A 19,634-nucleotide genomic window follows, 5' to 3' on the forward strand; every position below is an offset into this window, starting at 1 on the left:
TTGAACTCTCTTCATATTTTTTATTCACCGAGTCCTAAATCTGATTTGAAAAGTAGGATTTCGTAGAACTTGAACTCATAACTTCATATTTGAAAGTGAAAAATGCCTTACCACAAATCTAATTTAATTTAGATGATATGTAATACAACTGCAAGTTAATTACATATATCATATAATTTTTAATTTGATATGATTATTGTCAATAATATCAAAACATATATATAACTTATAAGTTTTCTGACTATTTTTTTAGTAAGTGTAAACTAATATGTATATAATATTTTCATGGTAGAATTATGATAAAATTATTAAATTGAACAAAAATATATATGTTACTTTACGTATATGATGGGTCGGATCAAAATCTGGACTCAACCGAGTCCGCCTCCGTTTTAAGTCATTTCATGAGACAAAGTCGAGCCAGTTCAACTTAATATGCCAAGTCGAGCATAATGGTCTAGAGTTACTATATCTTACTTTTGAATGATGCACTCTAACATACAGACAGAGCATTCAGAGCGTATTAATTCCTATAAGTGATCGGTCTCGGATAAAGAAGCAAAATATTTGATTCTTATTAATTGATCTGATGTAAATAAGGAAATATGAGTCTTAATGGTCAATCAATTAGTTTTTATAGAAATTGAACATGTGAGATCATATATGTGCTAGCAACCATAAAAGGAAGAGGACATACACCCTTTTCATACAACATAGTCTCATACTTGCAACTTTGATTTATGCTGTGCTGATAGAGTTATCGACTGATGTATTTTATAGATACAATTATTTTTAAAGGCGGAAATTGAGTTTGTAAATGCCTCCAAATCCACACTTTCAAACATTTGCTTAAACTATGGTGAATTTTGTTGGTATTTGAATAGTGGATAGTTGATGTAAGATGGTTTTATAAAATTGTTTAAAAAGAATGATATGACATTGGTTTCTTGGATGATCAATTACAAAGTGTCGATTGCCTACTTATAGACTCAAGTCATTATCCTCTCTCTTAATTTGGTAATCTTGATTTAAAGCAAACCTATCATTTCAAAGCCTTTTTGATTTCTATTCCTTGGGCTCAAACCATTTGGAGTGTTGATATACCGCCTTCAAAATCCTTGTTAGCTTGGAGGCTCATGTTGGATAAGGTCCCAACTGATGATTAACTTAACTTAAGGGTTTACTTCACGGTTTTTAGATGCAGTCTCTGCAGGTCTAAAGTTGAAATTTCTCAGCACCTTTTCGTTAACTGTCCTTTTGCTAAAGAAATATGGCTCTGGTTCTACAAAGCAGTCAAGACCACTAGTCATCCTTCAACTCTCGAGGATTGGTGGACTGCTTGCAACATTAATAGATCTAAACAATTCTCCCTCGTTCTGAAAGTTACAATCGTCTACATTAAATGGTTTATTTGGGAAACTAGGAATTGGGAAAGATTCATAACCATCACACCAACTTACAAGACCACTATTCAAAGAATTAAATCTCTTCTTCTTCTCACTGGCAACAACTCCAAAGCAACAACATCATCTTCCATAGATGAATTCCAAATAATTAAAGCTTTTAACATAAACATAAAGCCTTCTAGAGCCCAAGAATTACCGAAATCATTTGGCACCCTTGCCCTCTTGACTAGATTAAGAGCAACTGCGATGGAGCCTATAGTCTTAACCTTCTTCCAATTGGATGTGGAGGCATTTTTCGAAACAACCATGGAAAATTTATATTGGCTTTTGCTAAGCAGGTTATTCGGCCTTCCTCTTACCTTGTAGAGTTTTCTGCAGTGCTAAAGGCTATGGAGATTGTTTGGGGAAAAGGGTGGCAAAAAATTTGGATTGAGACAGATTCCGTAATTTTGGTTCAAGCTTTCAAGAAAACTTTCCTTGGTTCCATGGCAAATTAGAAACAGATGGAACACTTTTCAAACTCTTTTGGCGCATAAACACATCTTCATTTCTCACATATTTAGAGAAGAGAATATTGGTCTCACTTGTACTTCCCCAACCAATTTTTAATCCATTCCCTTAGGCATTAGGAAGGATTTTGTCCAAAATAGACTAGGTATGCCTCTTTTAGATTTTCCACTTTTTGTTGAGTTGGCTTTTTAGAAACTCCCTCTTTTGTAATCCTTTTCGGGGTTTCTTAATATATGAGGCCTTATTAAAAAAACCTCTCTATGATAGATTTGCATCATGATACTTCAAGGTTCTTCTAACATTTTCATACATATTATAGTTCTAGGTTCTTCAACCATTTGAATACACATTATAGTTCTAGGTTCTTCTACCATTTTCATACACATTATATGTAAGAATATTCTAGAAATTTGTAGCAATTTCAACACTCCTCCTTGATGCAAATTTCTGCAACTTCAAGCGTAGCTCGTAGTTCTTCAAATCTTGGTCTCGGAAACGCCTTCATGAATATGTCTTCAATTTGATATTCTGTCCTACAATAGCTGAGTTTGAACTCTTTAGTTGCTTCAGCTTTTGTAATAAAGTGATACTTGATTGTTATGTGTTTTTTATGTGGTGCACTGGATTCTTCGTCATTGCAATTATTGATTTATTGTCGCAAATGATTAAAGTAGGTTGGTCTTGTTTTTCTCCCATGTCTTCAGTTATTCTACAAAGTCATATAGATTGGCTCGTTGCTTCAACAGCTGCCACGTACTCTAATTCGATTATTGACTGTGCAATAGTAGCTTGCTTCTTTGACATCCAAGAGAAAATTCTTGAGCTGAGTGAGAAAGCATAGCTCAGGTGCTCTTATGACATCTACTGAACCTACCCTATCACTGTCGGTGTAGCCAAGTAATCTTAAGTCAATTTCGGTAGTATACCATATACCAAACTCTTGTGTTCCTTGTAGAAACCTCAAAATTCTTTTTCCTGCTCCAAAGTGTATTTGACTTGGGATTTGCATGAATCTTGATAGAAGACTTGTAGCATACACTATGTATGGTCTTTTAGCTATCAAATATAGGAGGCTTCCAATTATACTTCTATATCTGGATGCATCAGCTTCTAGAGCTCCATCATTCTTATGTAGTTTCTCATTTCTTATGAGTGGAGTAACGATAAGATTGCAATCGTACATATTGAATTTCTTAAGTAAGCCTTCTATGTATTTCTTTTGCGAAATGAATACCCTGTCATTTCTCTGACTTACCTCTATTTACTCAGGAAGTAACTCATCAAACTAAGGTCAGTCATCTCAAAGGTCTTCATCATGTCTTCTTTGAACTCCATCATCATCTTAGTATTGTTTCTTGTATAGATAAGATCATCTACATATAAGGAGAGTAAGAGAGTATAATGACCTTGAGACTTGATGTATATTGTATGCTCACTCTTTCTCCTCTTGAATCCTTGATCCATAAAATATTGATCGATTCTGCTATACCATGCTCAAGGTGCTTGCTTTAGGCCATAGAGTGCTTTTCGTAGTCTTAACACTTACGTTTCTTTGCCTTCAGACATAAATCCTTATGGCTGCTTCATATAAATCTCTTATTCAAGTAAATCGTTGAGGAAGGCACATTTGGCATCTAGTTGATGGATACTCCATCCTTTTGGGCCACAATAGCTATTAGATCTCTTATGGTATCAAGATTTGCTACTGGTGCAAATGTCTCATTGTAGTCAATCCCAGATTGTTATGAGTAACCCTTAGCTACTAGCCTTATCACATGTTTATGTATGGTGCCATCAGGGTTGAGCTTTATCTTTAGACCCACTTAACCCCAATGATATCTTTTCCATGGGTACAAATTACTAACTCCTATGTGTTGTTTTTCTCGATCATATTTATCTCTTTTTCCATTGCCTTGACCCATACTTCCTACTTTGACGCTTATTTAAAGCTTCCAAGTTCAAGTATGGCCAAATTGCAGGTTTCATATATGTCCACCAAAGATCTTACTCGTCTTGGTGTAGACTCTGATGATGATAGTTCTTGTTCTTGTTGTTGTGATGGAGGGGAATGAGATTCACCTGGGTATTCTTCCTAGGCTTCTTCTTGAGGTATTTGAGATGGTATAATAATGTTCTTCTCCAATTTTTCTTCATCCCAATTCCAAGAAGCATTCTCATCAACTTCAAGCTTGTGCCTCTTCACGTCTGGAATATGAACGTAGCAGATAGATCTGAAGACCCTTAGGTGCTTTGTTGATGGTTTTTTCCCGTTCCAAGCTTCAATTGGAGTCTTATCTTGTATTGCCTTAGTTGTACATATGTTGAATATGTAAACATCAGTGTAGACTGCTTCAACCCAAAAAGTATTAGGCAGTCCCTTCTCCTTCAACATTTATCTATCCATATCCTTATTTGTGCGATTATTTCTCTCAGACACACCATTTTGTTGAGGAGAATGCGTGACTATAAGTTGTTGCTCTATGCCTTCATCCTCGCAAAATTTGTTAAACCCGAGCGAGGCGTACTCTTTGTCCAGATCACTTCTTAGTACTTTTATCTGTTTTCCAATTTGATTTTTAACAAGGGCCTTAAACTTTTTGAATACTCCAAAGATTTTTTATTTTTATTTTAGGAATTAGACCCATGTCATTCTAGATAAGTCATCTCTGAAGAGTATAAAATACCTTTTGTTCTTGAGTGATGGCGTCCTCATTGGTCCACAGACATCAGTATATATCAGCTCCAATAAGTCTTTAAATCTCCATGCTCTACCTATTGAGAATGAAAATTGGTGTTGCTTATCGAGGATTCACCCTTCGCACACTTCATTGTTTTCCTTTATGCTTGGAAGATCTCTCATCATTTTCTTCTCATGTAACAACTTCAAGGCATGTGTGTTGAAGTGGCTAAATCTTTGATACTATAGCCATGAATCATCAACTTGTACCTTCATGACAATGTTAGTTGCACATTTCAAATTTGGTGGGAAGCTTCTATTGTTCTTCTCCATCTTCACTTGGGCTATCTCGACCCCTTTTATTTTTGTTGTCTATGATTTTGCATACACCTCCTTCAAAGTGAAGTGTGTAGCATCTCTCCATCATTTGGCCAACACTTAGAAGATTTTCTTTTATGCCGGGAACTAGTAAGACATTATGGATGAGTCACGTAGCTTTATATGTCTCCACCGTGACAGTGCCTTTTGGTTCTACAACACTACTATTTCACAACCGAACTTTGACTTTGACACACTTTTCAATGCTTTTGAAAGTAGTCTTTGAAGGATAGAAAAACACTTAGAAAGGGGGGGTTTGAATAAGTGTAACTTTAAAAACTCTTAAGATAAAAACAATGAACACAATATTTTTATCCTAGTTCGTTGTTAACGGAACTACTCCAGTCCACCCCCTTAGAGTGATTTACCTCAACTGGGGATTTAATCCACTAATCAATCTTGATTACAATGGTTATCCACTTAGAAACACTCTAAGTCTGCTAGAGTATACTAATCACAACTTGATCACTCTAGGAACTCACCACTTAGAAACTTCTAAGTCTTCTAGAGTCTACTGATCTCACTGATCACTCTAGGAACCTTTTACAATCAATGTAAAATAAATGTTTACAAGAGTATTGAAATGCTTCTTAGAAAGCTATAATCACAACTGTGATATTTCTCTTAAGTCCTAAGCTTAACACTCACTATATATTACAATAGTTGTGAGGTTGAAGATGAAGTTCGTGAGCTTTAAATTTGATAGTGTTTCTGTATAATGCGCAAGAGTTGTGTGACTGATTCTGATCAGAACTTCATATTTATAGGCGTTTGAGAAGATGACCGTTGGGAGCATTTAATGCGTTGCGTGTATAATACAGTTCTGCATTTAATGTTTCACACTTTTGTCAACTACCTCGAGCCTTGCTTTTGCTGCTTTTACTGACTTTGCCTTTTGTAGCTTCTAACGTTCCTTTTATCAGTCAGCGTAGCCTGTCATCTTGTACTTGCTTCTGATCTCAGATTTGTGAATACAACGTTTGAATAATCAGAGTCATTCAGCTTGGTGCAGAGCATCTTCTTGTCTTCAGACCTTGAAGTGCTTGAGCGTGATACCATAAGAACTTCAGTGCTTCTGCTTTTGATCTCATATTCTTCTGATGCTTCATAGACCATGTTCTGATTCTGCTTGACCATCTTCTGATGTCTTGCGAGAGCATGTTCTGATGTTGCAATCCTGAACCTTCTAAGTCAGTGCTTCTGAGCGCTGAATTGTGCATACTCCTTATATATTTCCTAAAATGGAAAATGCATAGGATTAGAGTACCACATTGTCTTATACAAAATTCATATATATTGTTATCATTAAAACAAGAATATTGATCAGAACAAATCTTGTTCTAACAGTCTCATCCTTGGTCATGTGATTGCTGCAACCAATATCCAAGTATCAACTTCCTCCTTTTTCTCTGATTGATTCTTGAGTGGCATAAAATGTACATTGCTCTTGATCGTGCTCCTCTGCAATATTAGCTTGATGCCTATTTTTATTGCATAAATTTTTCTCTACGTGCCGGAACTTCTTGCATTGGTTGCATTGTTGCATATTACAGTGCCAACAATATTTCTGTGTGGCCTAGTTTTTTTGCAGATATTGCATTGAGGATTTTTATCTAATTTGTTATTGAGGAAATTTCTAGAAAACTTCTCTTTTTCATAAGTTTCTCCATAATTTTTCTTTCCTCCATTTTCTTTATGTTGGGGCTGAAATTTGAGCTTTGAGTGGAAGGCATTTTCAAGTATATCTTCTTTATGCCTATATAATCTTTGCTTACATGCTTCAAGAGAGCCCGTTAATTTTGTCACTAATAGAGAGAACATATCTTTGATTTCCTCAATCATTGTCACGATTGGGTCAAACTTTAAGGGCATAGTAATTAGAATTGTCTCAACAATTTTCTTGTTAAGAATATCCTCCCCAAAAGCTCTCATTTGATTAATTATTTCTTTAACTTTAGAATAGTAATTTTTAACTGTCTCAAACTCCTTCATCTTCAATAGTTTAAAATCTTTTCTTAGAGATTGAAGTTTAACGGCATGCACCTTACCGCTTCCTTGAAACGCCTCCTACAATGTGTTCAATGTTTCTTTGGATGTCTTAGCAACCATAATTCTTAGAAATATTGCATCAGTCACTGCTTGTTACAAGGTGAACAATGTCTTTGAATTTTGCTGTTTATTTTTCTTCAACTCTTTTTCTTGAGCTGCATTAAGAGCTGAAGTATCTGTGGGGGTGGTGAATCCTTCTTCTACTTGCCCATAAATTTTGAGATGAAAAAAATGTCTCCATTTTAATACGCCAGAAATCATAATTTTCACCATTGAAAATAGGGACAAAAATAGATGATGATTTAGTGGTATTATCCATAGGTTAGAAAAATTGTCGGAGTTGGTTAATAGTACAAGAAATTTTTTTTGAAGTAGTTGAGAAGATTTTAAAATAGTATGTAGGTAATATAACGACGCCCTATGTACGACTGAACTAGCTTTGATGTTATTGTTGATATTTGAATAGTTGATAGTTAGTATAAGATAGTTTTAAAAAAATAGTTTAGAATGAAGGCTATCACGTTGATTTCCTAGATGATCAATTACAAAATGTCAATTGCCTATTTATAGGCTCAAGTCACGATCCTCTCAATGGTAGTGAATCTCAATGGTAGTGAATGTTTCTACATTATTTTAGATCTTTTTAGATATTTCACAATAGATTAGGACCATAATACTTTTAAATTCTTCTATTTTCATATACATTATAATTTTAAAATCTTCTACCATTTTCATAAACGTGTTATATTTAAAAATATTCTACAAATTTGTAAATTTCAACCGATTTCAACAAATCCACACCTACGCATAGAAATATCAAATTTAAAATCTAAAGTATTGGATACAAAATCCAATGGCATGGTGGCTGTGTAAACGGCTGTGTAACAAATTTATATTATGAGTTTCCAATAGAAATTGGTGTAAATGACTCACACACACAAAAAAAACCTATAAATAAATAAAATTTATTTACTTATTTCACTATTAATTAATATAGTTACACATCATTTTTGTGATTCACATGCATGGTTTCACAGCCACAGTATATCAATGAGAAATAAATCACCTCTAGCTTATGATACTTTCTTCTTTTTTTCATCAACCTTCACAAGAAAACTGCTTAAACTCAATCTACCACTTTCTTATCAATTAATTTCCTCCATCCACCTATCCATCACCATTCCATGAAATTCCTATATATATATTCTTCCTCTTGTATATATTTTCTAACAAACCATTTCAATTTTCAACCTCTATATGAAAACTTCCATGGCAAGCAACATAGCAGAAAGGGTGCAATATCCATTAGACTCTTCCTCCTACAAGATCATCGACGAGATTGGCGCCGGTAACAGCGCTGTCGTCTATAAAGCAATCTGCATCCCCATAAACTCCACACCAGTTGCTATAAAATCCATAGACTTAGATCGTTCACGGCCCGACCTCGACGATGTTCGACGTGAAGCGAAGACGTTATCACTTCTTTCTCACCCTAACATCCTAAAAGCTCATTGTTCCTTCACCATGGACCACCGTCTTTGGGTGGTTATGCCATTCATGGCAGGAGGTTCATTACAGTCCATAATCTCTCACTCTTTCCAAAACGGCTTATCAGAACAATCCATAGCTGTTATTCTCAAAGACACTCTCAATGCTCTTTCTTACCTTCATGGACAAGGTCACCTTCATAGAGATATCAAATCTGGTAACATCCTTGTTGACTCAAATGGATTAGTGAAACTTGCTGATTTTGGTGTTTCTGCTTCCATTTATGAATCTAACAACTCAGTAGGAGTAGGAGCATGTTCTTCTTATTCGTCTTCGTCTTCTAATTCTTCTTCTTCTCTTATGTTTACTGATTTTGCTGGAACTCCTTATTGGATGGCTCCTGAGGTTATCCATTCTCATAATGGTTACAGTTTCAAAGCTGATATTTGGTCTTTTGGGATAACTGCTTTGGAGCTAGCACATGGAAGGCCACCACTTTCTCATCTTCCTCCTTCTAAGTCAATGATGCTTAACATCACTAAGAGGTTTAGGTTTTCTGATTTTGATAAATATATTTATAAGGGAAGTGGTGGAAGTAATAAATTTTCTAAGGCTTTTAAGGATATGGTTGCTTCTTGTTTGAATCAAGATCCTACAAAAAGGCCTTCAGCTGAGAAGTTGCTTAAGCATTCGTTCTTTAAGAACTGTAAGGGGCCAGAGTTTTTGGTGAAGAATGTGTTGAATGGTTTGCCTAGTGTTGAGAAAAGGTACAAAGAGATCAAAGTTACAATGGGTGCAGACTCAAAGGAGAATGATGATGATGGTGATGATGAGGATTCAGTGGTGAATGTGAAGCAGAGAAGAATTAGTGGTTGGAATTTCAATGAAGATGGGTTGAAACTTGAGCCGGTATTCCCAAAGGATCAGTGCAGAGAAGATCATGATGTGGTGAAACAAGTTCGGTTTGAAGAAGAAAACGCGATCCAAGAGGAGGAAGATGTTGCATCATCAGGAACTGTGATTGAGACAAGCCCCAATGCTTCTGATGTGGTTGAACTTGATATCGATGATGTTAGTGGTGTTGTGAAGAACCGTGAAGCTACCTTGGCAACTCTGAGTGTGTTGAAAGGGAGCTTGGAACAAGAACTAGGACAGGTGAAGTTTCTGATGAGTCTAATTGGTGGAAATGAAGAGGAGAGTCATGTGGCCGAAAACGAGGAGAAAACGGTGCAGGAGATCTCTAAGTTGAGGATGGAGTTAGAAACTGAGAGGAAGAAGAATTTGCAGTTGGAGTTGCAGCTTGAGAATATCAAGCTTCACCTAATTTCTTCTACTGTCAATAGTCCTACAAGTTAATATATGTTTCTATATATAGTCTCTGAATAAGTAGATGTACTGTGAATGAATCTGTGCAACCGTTGCAAAGAATCTAAACTCATGTTATAGAGTTTAGACCTTCACGGTCACACAGATTGCAAAGAATCTAAGCTCGTGTTATAGAGATTAGATCCTTTGCAGTCGCTTCAACGGATTGTCAAACCAAATCAAAACCCAAATATTCGTTGTATTTAAATCCAACGTTTCTGCAATCTGTTGCAACACCTTGCAGCGACTGCATTGGATCTGGATCCAATCCAGATCCAATGGAAGCTTGTATTTTTCATGTACAAAGTTGTTTGGGCATTGTTATAGTATGGCAAAACAGATATTGAAATAAAAATTGTTATAGCCTCAGAAAAACTCAAATCAGTAACAGCAATAGGAAAGAAATCTATGCCTTACAAAAAAACAGATGCACACCAGTGATCCTTGTGTGCGAAAAAATTACTAATCTCAAATGTGGACACTACTCTAAATCTAAAAAAACTAGCAAAAAGTTTCTGGAATCTATTCTAATAACTTAAAAAGAATAAACAAAGCTGCTGCACCTTTCCAATCTATGGACTCATCTTTTTCTCCTTTTATTACAGCCTTGTTTCTCATTCACAGTACCTCTTCATCATAGCTGCATATTTTAGTAAAATATCACAATATCAGATAACATATTGAAGTACTAAAATCATAATATCATAACAATAAAAGACATTTATAATAATGATCTAATTCCTGTAAGTCAAAAAATCAAGAAATCCTAAGAATTAAATGAAGTATAGTAATAATTTGTAACAAACAAATTAATGACAGAACTTGGCTTCATGCATGAGATACACAAAACACAATCATGTTCATATTGAATTAGTCAAGAATTAATTCCCATGCAATACAATATTATAGGATCATCAAGTGACTCATCCAAACAAACTCAAATTAACAAATCAAAACAGATCATGAACGAATGATATATACAAACAATTAACAAACCTGCTGTCTCGGATCATTAGTACTACGTCTGACAATATCCGAAGAATTTGTCTCATTAATTAGGTCAAAAACAGGTTTCTGATCATCATTCAAACGATCATCACCAACCGGTTCTTGATCCACCTCCTCCTCCTTTTTATTATCCTGCAACGTTAACGGCGACAGCGGTATAGAATTCACCCATGTATTAAGATCCTCTTGCAAAGGCACATAATTAGGGTTAACCCCGACAACATCATCAACAACATATTGCGGTTGCATCTGCTGTTGCTGTTGCGGTTGAAACATGTTAACATCGTCCAGTTGTTCCTCAACAAAATTCTGTTGATGTTGATAATGAGGAGGGACAATAATACCTTCATCATCATTATGATTAATATTATTATTATCGTCGATACCGTTACCATTAACGTTACCAGTAACGACGATATCATTATAATGATGATGATTGGATGAAGAAGAAGCAGCTGCGGCTCTACAAATAGCAAGCTGTTGAAGAACAAAATGAAGTTCAACAGTGAAATAATCAATCTGAGCCTGCAGAGTCTGAATATGTCGATAACAACCACCAACAGGATCCAAAGCACGCATATCAGCTTGATAAACAATAGTAGACATGGTTACATCTCTGGATTCAGGAGGAACATTCTTAAGCATGTTGGTGATTTTACCAACGCCGAATAATTTATGGGCGTTGAGGAACTGTTTTTGACGCTCGTGAGGAAAATATGGTGCGAGAATACAGGTTGGACCGCACTTCCTACGTTGGTATTTACAAGCAGAACAAGCCTGTGGGGTTCCTCCGTTGCTGTTGTTGTTGTTTCTTGAAATGTTGATGTTCATGCTTCATAATAGTTTTTTGCGTCGTCTCCGCTCCCGATGCACCTGCAACTTTTATGGTGCTCTTCTATTTCTATCTCCGCTTATATTTCAATCTGTTTTAACAAATTAATTAACACATATTTTTAATTATAATTCTAAATTAAAATTAATAATGATTCATAGGAGAGAGAAATAACCTTAACAGAATTTGTTTTGTTCAACGCTATTTTTGGATCCTATTCAACAATGACACGTTATTATGATATACTAGTACATTAATAAAATTAACTAATCAATTATTATTGAATAATTAATTTCGCTAACTCCAATTATTTAGTCTAGCTGTTGGGTTTAGGTATAATCTTTAACCCTAAATTTAACCTAAATTATAGTAATAGGAAATTAATTTTGTTTAAAAATATTAAATATAAGACTTTTTCATTAAATAAAGTGCTTCTCATATTAGTTTTTGTTGACAAGTGATATTAGTTTTACAAATTAATTATTTAATAGAGAGAATTTGTTAATTTGGTATTAAATAAATAAGACTTAACTATACTTTTTTTTTGTTACAAACTTAATTATACTTCTTTAAATCAGTTAAATTGATAACTACGTGAAGATATCTTTTTTTTTTGATAAGCAATGAGTTTTATTGATTCAGCACCAGTAGTGCAGTTCACATTACAAAATTACAAAAGTATTACACAGTCAGCTCAAAGACTAATTCTAGTTATAGCATGGGAAAGCAATATAGCAGGTTTGCTAAGACATACATAATAGAGGATAATTATGCCACTCATAGAAAGAACAACCTAGCTTCGTCTTGCTTCCAATGGCCATCCACCACCAGGTGAACATCTTCACCTTGTGCACCATGCCTTCTAGATCTTCATTCCCATTCTCGAAAACTATTTCATTTCTGAGCTTCCAATAACACCAACATACTGCTGCCCAGATTGCCACTGCTCTCTTTACTGGGCAGTGTTGTTTCAAAGTCTCCACAAATTGTAGTAGATGATTCCCACAGTCCACATTCATATCCACATAAATTCCCAACCATTGATAAATCAAATTCCATACCTTTCTCGCTTTGATACAGTCCATGAAGAGGTGTTGGGTATCTTCTATAGTTGGGCACCCAAACACACACCTACAAGCATCATCATCTTCAATAATGTTTCTGTGCTTAAGTTGACTGCGAGTAGGAATCCTGTCTTTGAGCATTCTCCAAGCGAAAATCTTTACTTTCGATGGCATACTTGCTTTCCAAATGATATTGATAGCTGTCCTATTTTCCATTACCATACCATCACCATCCCTATCCTCTTGTAGTTTCCAGTAATAATCTTTAACCTTAAAACCTTCGTGACCACCCAAAGACCAAACATACTTGTCTCGGATTGCAGTGATTGGTTCAACTTCTTTTAGAATGATTAATAGTTCCTCCTTTTCTTGCTGCACTTGTGCATGATCCATGTGTTCCCTGATGTAAATGTTCCACTGCCATTCCATTCCTACTCTCTCCCCCATTGAATCCACACTACCCCCAGGATTTTGCACACATGAGAATAAAGTTGGGAAAGCTGACCTTAAGGTTTGATGTCCTATCCACCTGCTATGCCAGAAAGGTGTTTTAGTTCCATCCCCAATTTTAATGTACAGCATTTGAGCGAAACCATAATCCTCCGTGTCATCGCCTATCTGCATCAAGTCTCTCCACCACAAGATATCTGATTTGTCATATTCAAATATAGTAATGACTATTTTTGAAAATTTGGTAATTTCCAGTCCAATTTTCTTGAAAATACCCTAAAATACTTTCTTTTTTTGACAATTAATGTGTCATTTCTTTAAAATTAAAGATTTAAAGCAAAAAAACAAATTTATTAAAAAGTTTGAAATTAGCCCTAGTTAGGTACAAAACAAAAGTTTGATAACTAATATTAGTTCTGTTCTCATTTTAACAAACAAAACAAGTGGTCTTCAATAAAAAAAACTAAAAAACACAAAAGTGAGTCTATTTCAATAAGGCCTAATTCATATATTTTCTTCGGTTAGCTTAGCTTCAACTATTAATTTGTTTTTATTTCCATCTCAGATGAACTTTTTATCAACTAATTTTTTCTTTATGAGATGACTAATTCATATATTTGAATTTAAACTAGAATCTTAATTTACATTTAAAAATAAAATAAAAAAAACTACTCCATATGAATAGGAACTGATTTATATACCTGGAAGCTCCTTCTTCCCTTTGTTTAACACTTTCTCTAACAAGCAGTTAGATCATTTTCAAGTATCAAAATTTCTGCAATATATATGAACAAAAAAAATAATTTAAATTAAAAATTTGAAAAAACACAATAGTACCTAAAATAGTAAAACCAGAAGAATCTATCTTTGCTATATAGTGTGCTAATTAAAAGTAAATATTGATCAATTCGTTAACCTAATCCATCTAAATTTGATAATCGATGAACAGAAAACAGAGGATAGAACTCGCAGCTGAGTAGAATCAAACAGCGAAAAATCGAAATCATTGAAAGAAACGATATTGCGAAGGGAATTGGAAGATTGAAAGAAATGCGATACAGAATCAAAATCAAGATTGAATCACACAACATGTTATAGATCATTCAAGAAATTAAGTAATCAATCACAAGATGAATAACAAAATTCACTGTGTGAGAAAGAAAGAAAGAAAGAAAGAAAGGAAGGTTGGGGATGGTTACGTACGTGTTTTGAAGTGCATATGATGGATGATGAGTATGTTCTCGTAATTTCTTTTCCAAATTGCAGAGTTCTTCTTCCAGAATTTAAGCGGAAACTGATGATAGCATTTTGGCGGGTGAGGGGTTAGTAGCTAGTTTATATATGCTCATTGTGTAATGTTAATAACGGTAGTTTCTCACCTTTTTTATTTTAAATTTTACTTTTACAGCATTTAGACAAGGAAATTGGAAATGAATTTAATTGATATTTTTACATTCTCAAATAATCATATTAGTTAGATTTTTATAATTGTTAAACTTTTAATTTAATTAAAGTATCACTCAGAGTTGTCAAAATCGGTCCGGCCCATTTGACCGATCAACAAATCCCATATTTTAGCGTGAGTCGGACTACAAGAAAATTTAAAAAAAAACACAATCCTGTCTTTTTGGCTCATCCATCAGACATATGTTTTCATGGGTCAGACATATGTTTTCATGGGTCAAGTCGAGGCAGTCAAATGCGCTTTAGTCAGCACCATTAAAAATAAATTTATAAAATAGTTTTGGTTAACTGTGAGTAAAAAAAAAAACTAAGATATGGTTGTATAAATGCGTTTTCAAGTGGAAAAAAAAGTTAAAGAGGATTAAGATGGAGATATATTTTCAAGATGATGTAATCAAAGATATGGTTGTGAGAAAAGATAGTTTGATAAGTATTAAAGATAACCTTCTATTACTCTCGATTTTTACATTGATATTTTTGAGGTGTTCATATATATGGATGTTCATTTGATGAATATTTTAAACATCACTTAAATTTATGATTACTTTCTACTTATGTTATGTATCTTTTGTCTGTTGCATTCCTTTTTATAATATTAAAAAATATGGGGTTGGTCTAGCCCATCGGGCTACCCTCCCATTAGAAACTGGATCGGACTCAGTGTTGGTAACCCATGAAGTAATTGGACTGGCTCATTCCAATCCATTTATATGTGTTGTTTCACCGGGCTAGCCCATTTTACACCTCTACCTATGAATAGTTGTGATGTACTGACCATGTAAAACATTTTACACTGACAGAGCATATCAATTAATCTCATTGGAAATCATTGAAAATTAATATTCTAAAAAATGTTTTAATTTAATTCTAACTAAGAAAATCTCGATTGGGCCTTAAAAAGGAGCAACTCATAACTCAATAAGCCTAAAAGTGTTATGACATGGCTATAACATGGAACGGGCGGACGCGATAAGGCTGATCACGGGTCGTCCAACTGGAGCTTGGGTCGCTCGACCCAAACTCATGTTCATCACAAGCCAACTTCCTCAACATATGACCGGTGAGATGTCCTTAGAAGGTCAGTTTTGGTCAAGACTACAAAGGAAATTGTTCCTCCTATTCTGGGAAAGAACGAGTCTTCCTATTCTTCTGTCATCTCCAATCAGGTAGATTTAAATTGGTTCTTTGCTCACAAACTGACTCATGGATTACAATTATAAACATTTCATCCCTTAGGGTTGGAGAGGGTCGTTTACTAATTTCCACAAAATTAGCATATACAAAAACCCTCTGGAGATTTATTTCGCGGGCATAACATCTATATTGTACTTTTTTGCAAGTACAATTGGTGTCCATCATGGGCACCCAATAAAATTGAATTAGGTCTCAAGTTCAGTACACATAAAATGTCATCATCGGTGGCAATAATGATAGTGTTGGTGGTGGCGACTACGATGATGATTATGTCATTAAACGACGACTACTACGTATAGTTGAGCTTGACCTAACATGAAAACTGATGTTAAACTAGGTTGTGATTCTGAAACCAGGCTTACTAAGTCTTAATACTGGATTGGATTTTACACAAAAAGAGCATGGCTAAAAAGATACAAGTTACCTGAAAGGCTCGTGTGCCAATTATTAGATTTGTTGAAAAGAGAAGTGGTCTTTCCTTTGATATAAGTTTTGACATTGAATTGGACCCAAGGTTGTCGAGTATATTTCAGTTTGCTTTTATTATTTCAACTACTTGGTTTCAAGATACATTTTCTATTTTTAATTTTTAGAAATGGTGTAAATTATCTTGAGTATGCAATATATAATTAGCTTAAGGTTTTTTCTTTACCCACCTCCCTATGGGGGTCACCCCCAGCGAAATCCCCAACTTACCCCTGCTTCGGATATTCATCTCCGAAGTGATTTTTTTTAAGATTTTTTTAGACTTCGGAAATGCATTTCCGAAAACACCAAAAAATTGGTGTTTTCGGAGATGCATTTCCGAAATGCATGAAAATTCAGTTATTTTTTACAATCAGGTAATATTTCAGAAAAGTGTTCATATACCATCAAAATCAAACCCAAAACAAACCCAAACCCTCTCCAAAACTTCCATCAAAATCAAACCATTTTTCGTCTCTTAATTATTCACCATTACAGGACAAAAATTGTAATCGCATTGATAGTAAATTGGGAAGTCTCTTAATTATTCACCATTACAGGACAAAAATTGTAATCGCATTGATAGTAAATTGGGAAGTCTCTTAAATGATAGTAAATGTAGAACGAGTTGTAATCAACCTGATTTGAAATTTCGAAGTGCCTTTTCTTTCTCCCCCACCACTCTCAAACGGTTACCTTCTAAGAAATGTGGTAACACTATCCTACTTAAAAGCCTGCTCTCTCACCCATTTTTCTTCCAATCACATCCAAAATCATTTTCGATCTTTACTCTTTTCCTCTACTCACACATTTTCTCTCTCTTGTAACCGCTTTCATCACAATGTATCGCAGCGGTCGAGGAAACCATCCCGAAAATTGTCGGAGTCAACCATCTCCTGCACATTCTCAACAATCATCCGTCAATGCTGCAGAATTAGGCCGTGGTAGTGGTGGCCGTGGCTCTCGCGGTGGACGTACCGCCAGTTCTTCCTCCTCCGGACATCCACCTCCTCCGTCATATGCTTCTCCATCGGTCACCCCTACTCCTACTCCTACATATGTTGCAGCTCTGGTTCTTCGTCCACCTGTTGCAGCGCCATTCGTTCCATCTATTGCAGCGCCAGTTGTTACTCCATCTGTTGCTGCGCCAGATGCTTCCTCGAGTTCGGCTCCAATTTCCATTGAGAGCCTGACTGCCGAAGTTAAACAGAAGGCTACTCTAGAGTCGGCTTCGTCGTCTCAGAAGGCGGTTAGGTTCCCTAACCGACCTGGTTACGGTCAATTGGGAAGGAAAATTCAAGTTTGTGCTAATCATAATGAGTTGCGAGTGGCTGGTAAGGATCTACACCACTATGATGTAAGTATAGTACTCATTAACTGTACTCATACAGTATCCTACAAGATATTTTACAACATGTTTAAATGATAACAGCTGTGTTAACAAAAGGGCAACAATTTCTACACCTCTTGGTAAAAACATTGGTTGAATAATCAAAACAAACCCTAAATTAGGTGTATTTTCCCATTAGGGTTTCATGATCATGAGAGTAATGTGAGGGTTTCATGATCATGAGAGTAATGTGAGTGGAATGTAAGAACAAAAAAACAGTAAAAGTAAAGAAAGTGTAATTACCGGGAATATGAAAAGGAGAAGGTAGGTGAACAAGGGTTGGGTTTGGTTCAGTGATGTTTAGTTCAAAGATCGGGGGCCGACGTTATCAAAATGTTGACTCATCCTCACCTACCCGTGTTTAACAATATGTAACTTTAATCTTATGTAATGTGATCGATGTAATTTTCATCCGATTAAATAAAGTGAATCATTCTTGTTTGTTATTTTTCTTCTGTCCAGACCTTATTTCGGAAGTGCATTTCCGAATTCCTCCAAGGGGGTGAATTCGGAGATGCACTTCCGAATACACCAATTTTCTGAAAAACAACTTTATTTCGGAGAAGCATCTCCGAAATCAATATTTTTCATTAAAATATTCACCTTTTCGGAGATGCATTTCCGAAAACACCTTTTTTTTCCAATAAAAGTACGTTTTCGGAAATGAACTTTCGAAACAAAGGGTATTTTTGTAAATTTTTCAGAAGTGACCAAGAAGGTTAGGAGGTGGGTAAAGAAATTTCCTTAGCTTAAATGCATTTTTGTCTCTTATTTTGATGGTTTTAACTTTTTAAACCCTTATTTTACATTTAATATGTGACACTGTCATTGTGACATCATGTAAGTAAAAATGGTCAATTCAAAAAAGTAAAATATTAATTAAATTTTAAAATTCCAATCCATCTTCATCATCTTTTCAATCATATTCATCTTCCCCCACTCCTACTATATCCAAACCCAAAAAAATTTAATCACCTCCAAGAATAATTTACCCAATCCAAAAAATTAACTATTTCAAAACCTAATCTCACCCCAATTAATTAAAAAAAATAAGCGTTTTAATTACATTCAAAATCTATATCAATATTTTACAAAAGAAATTCACACCATAACTCAATAAATCTAAAAGTGTTATAAAATGGACAAAAGACTGATCGAATGGGCACGATTAGGTGGACTACAAAAGACTGAACAAATGGACACGATTAGGTGGACCACGACTCGTTTGACTGAAACTCATGTTCATCACAAGTCATCTGCCTCATTACGCCGTCGGTGGAGTGTCCCTGAAAGAAATAGCTTTGGTCAAGGCAGTTGAGGAAATCGCTTCTTTTATTCTAGGGAAGAATGAATCTAATTATTCCTCAAACAATTAGGTTAAAACTAGCTCTTCAACCAAAATCTAGCTCATGGATCACACTTATAAATATCTCCACCCATAAGATTAAAAGGGATCGGTCACTAATGGTCATTTCAAAATATTAAAGCTTTCTAAAATGAGACCGAAACATCTATGCAATGTATTGGAACTTTGACCATATAAACGTGTCCAATGTTTCTCAACATGGAACCAAACATGCCCTTAATCCACCATAAAATCAATTGCATATTCATTAAACTAGCCCACGAATTAAGCAAGTTCAATGGTTGTGACACAAGAACTATTGTTTGAATAGAATGAACCATTGAACGAAGAGAAAGAGAGCCCGTGTTAGATCCCCTGTTTAAACCATATTTACTGTGGTAGAGAGTTACCAATTACTAACAAAATGTTTGGATCTGCTTTGTCTTGCTATCAAATGCACATCAATTCAAAGCTCCAAAGCGTGGCGTTAAACTTGCCAGAGTGTCACCATGAAAATACAATTTTCCAGACACGCTTAAATATAGGTAA

The 19,634-nt window shown here is 35.1% G+C and overlaps 3 protein-coding genes across 3 annotated transcripts; 1 reads left to right on the top strand and 2 right to left on the bottom strand.

Moving 5' to 3' along the window:
• The first annotated feature begins 8,249 nt into the window (after nucleotides 1–8,249).
• On the top strand, nucleotides 8,250–10,217 carry LOC131654205 (serine/threonine-protein kinase BLUS1-like). Its single transcript, XM_058924632.1, has one exon. It carries the CDS (start codon nucleotides 8,278–8,280, stop codon nucleotides 9,862–9,864), a length of 1,587 nt encoding a protein of 528 aa, XP_058780615.1. The 5' UTR covers nucleotides 8,250–8,277; the 3' UTR covers nucleotides 9,865–10,217.
• Nucleotides 10,218–10,234: 17 nt separating this feature from the next.
• On the bottom strand, nucleotides 10,235–11,801 carry LOC131654206 (LOB domain-containing protein 22-like). The gene is made up of 2 exons (XM_058924633.1): nucleotides 10,870–11,801; nucleotides 10,235–10,513 (listed from the first exon to the last, which is right to left on the bottom strand). Exons 1-2 carry the CDS (start codon nucleotides 11,710–11,712, stop codon nucleotides 10,508–10,510), a joined length of 849 nt encoding a protein of 282 aa, XP_058780616.1. The 5' UTR covers nucleotides 11,713–11,801; the 3' UTR covers nucleotides 10,235–10,507.
• Nucleotides 11,802–12,402: 601 nt separating this feature from the next.
• LOC131648455 (uncharacterized) lies at nucleotides 12,403–14,527 on the bottom strand. The gene is made up of 3 exons (XM_058918211.1): nucleotides 14,431–14,527; nucleotides 13,929–14,002; nucleotides 12,403–13,424 (listed from the first exon to the last, which is right to left on the bottom strand). The coding sequence occupies exon 3, from the start codon at nucleotides 13,399–13,401 to the stop codon at nucleotides 12,457–12,459; it is 945 nt and encodes a 314-aa protein (XP_058774194.1). The 5' UTR covers nucleotides 13,402–13,424; nucleotides 13,929–14,002; nucleotides 14,431–14,527; the 3' UTR covers nucleotides 12,403–12,456.
• Nucleotides 14,528–19,634: the final 5,107 nt, after the last annotated feature.

The sequence above is a fragment of the Vicia villosa genome, linkage group LG2 (genome assembly GCF_029867415.1).
Source record: "Vicia villosa cultivar HV-30 ecotype Madison, WI linkage group LG2, Vvil1.0, whole genome shotgun sequence".
Lineage (NCBI taxonomy): Eukaryota > Viridiplantae > Streptophyta > Magnoliopsida > Fabales > Fabaceae > Vicia > Vicia villosa.

Bases quoted from the DNA above. Each gene is read 5' to 3' on its own strand.
- LOC131654205 (XM_058924632.1), top strand. From the start codon at position 8,278: ATGAAAACTTCCATGGCAAGCAACATAGCAGAAAGGGTGCAATATCCA.
- LOC131654206 (XM_058924633.1), bottom strand. From the start codon at position 11,712: ATGAACATCAACATTTCAAGAAACAACAACAACAGCAACGGAGGAACC.
- LOC131648455 (XM_058918211.1), bottom strand. From the start codon at position 13,401: ATGCAGATAGGCGATGACACGGAGGATTATGGTTTCGCTCAAATGCTG.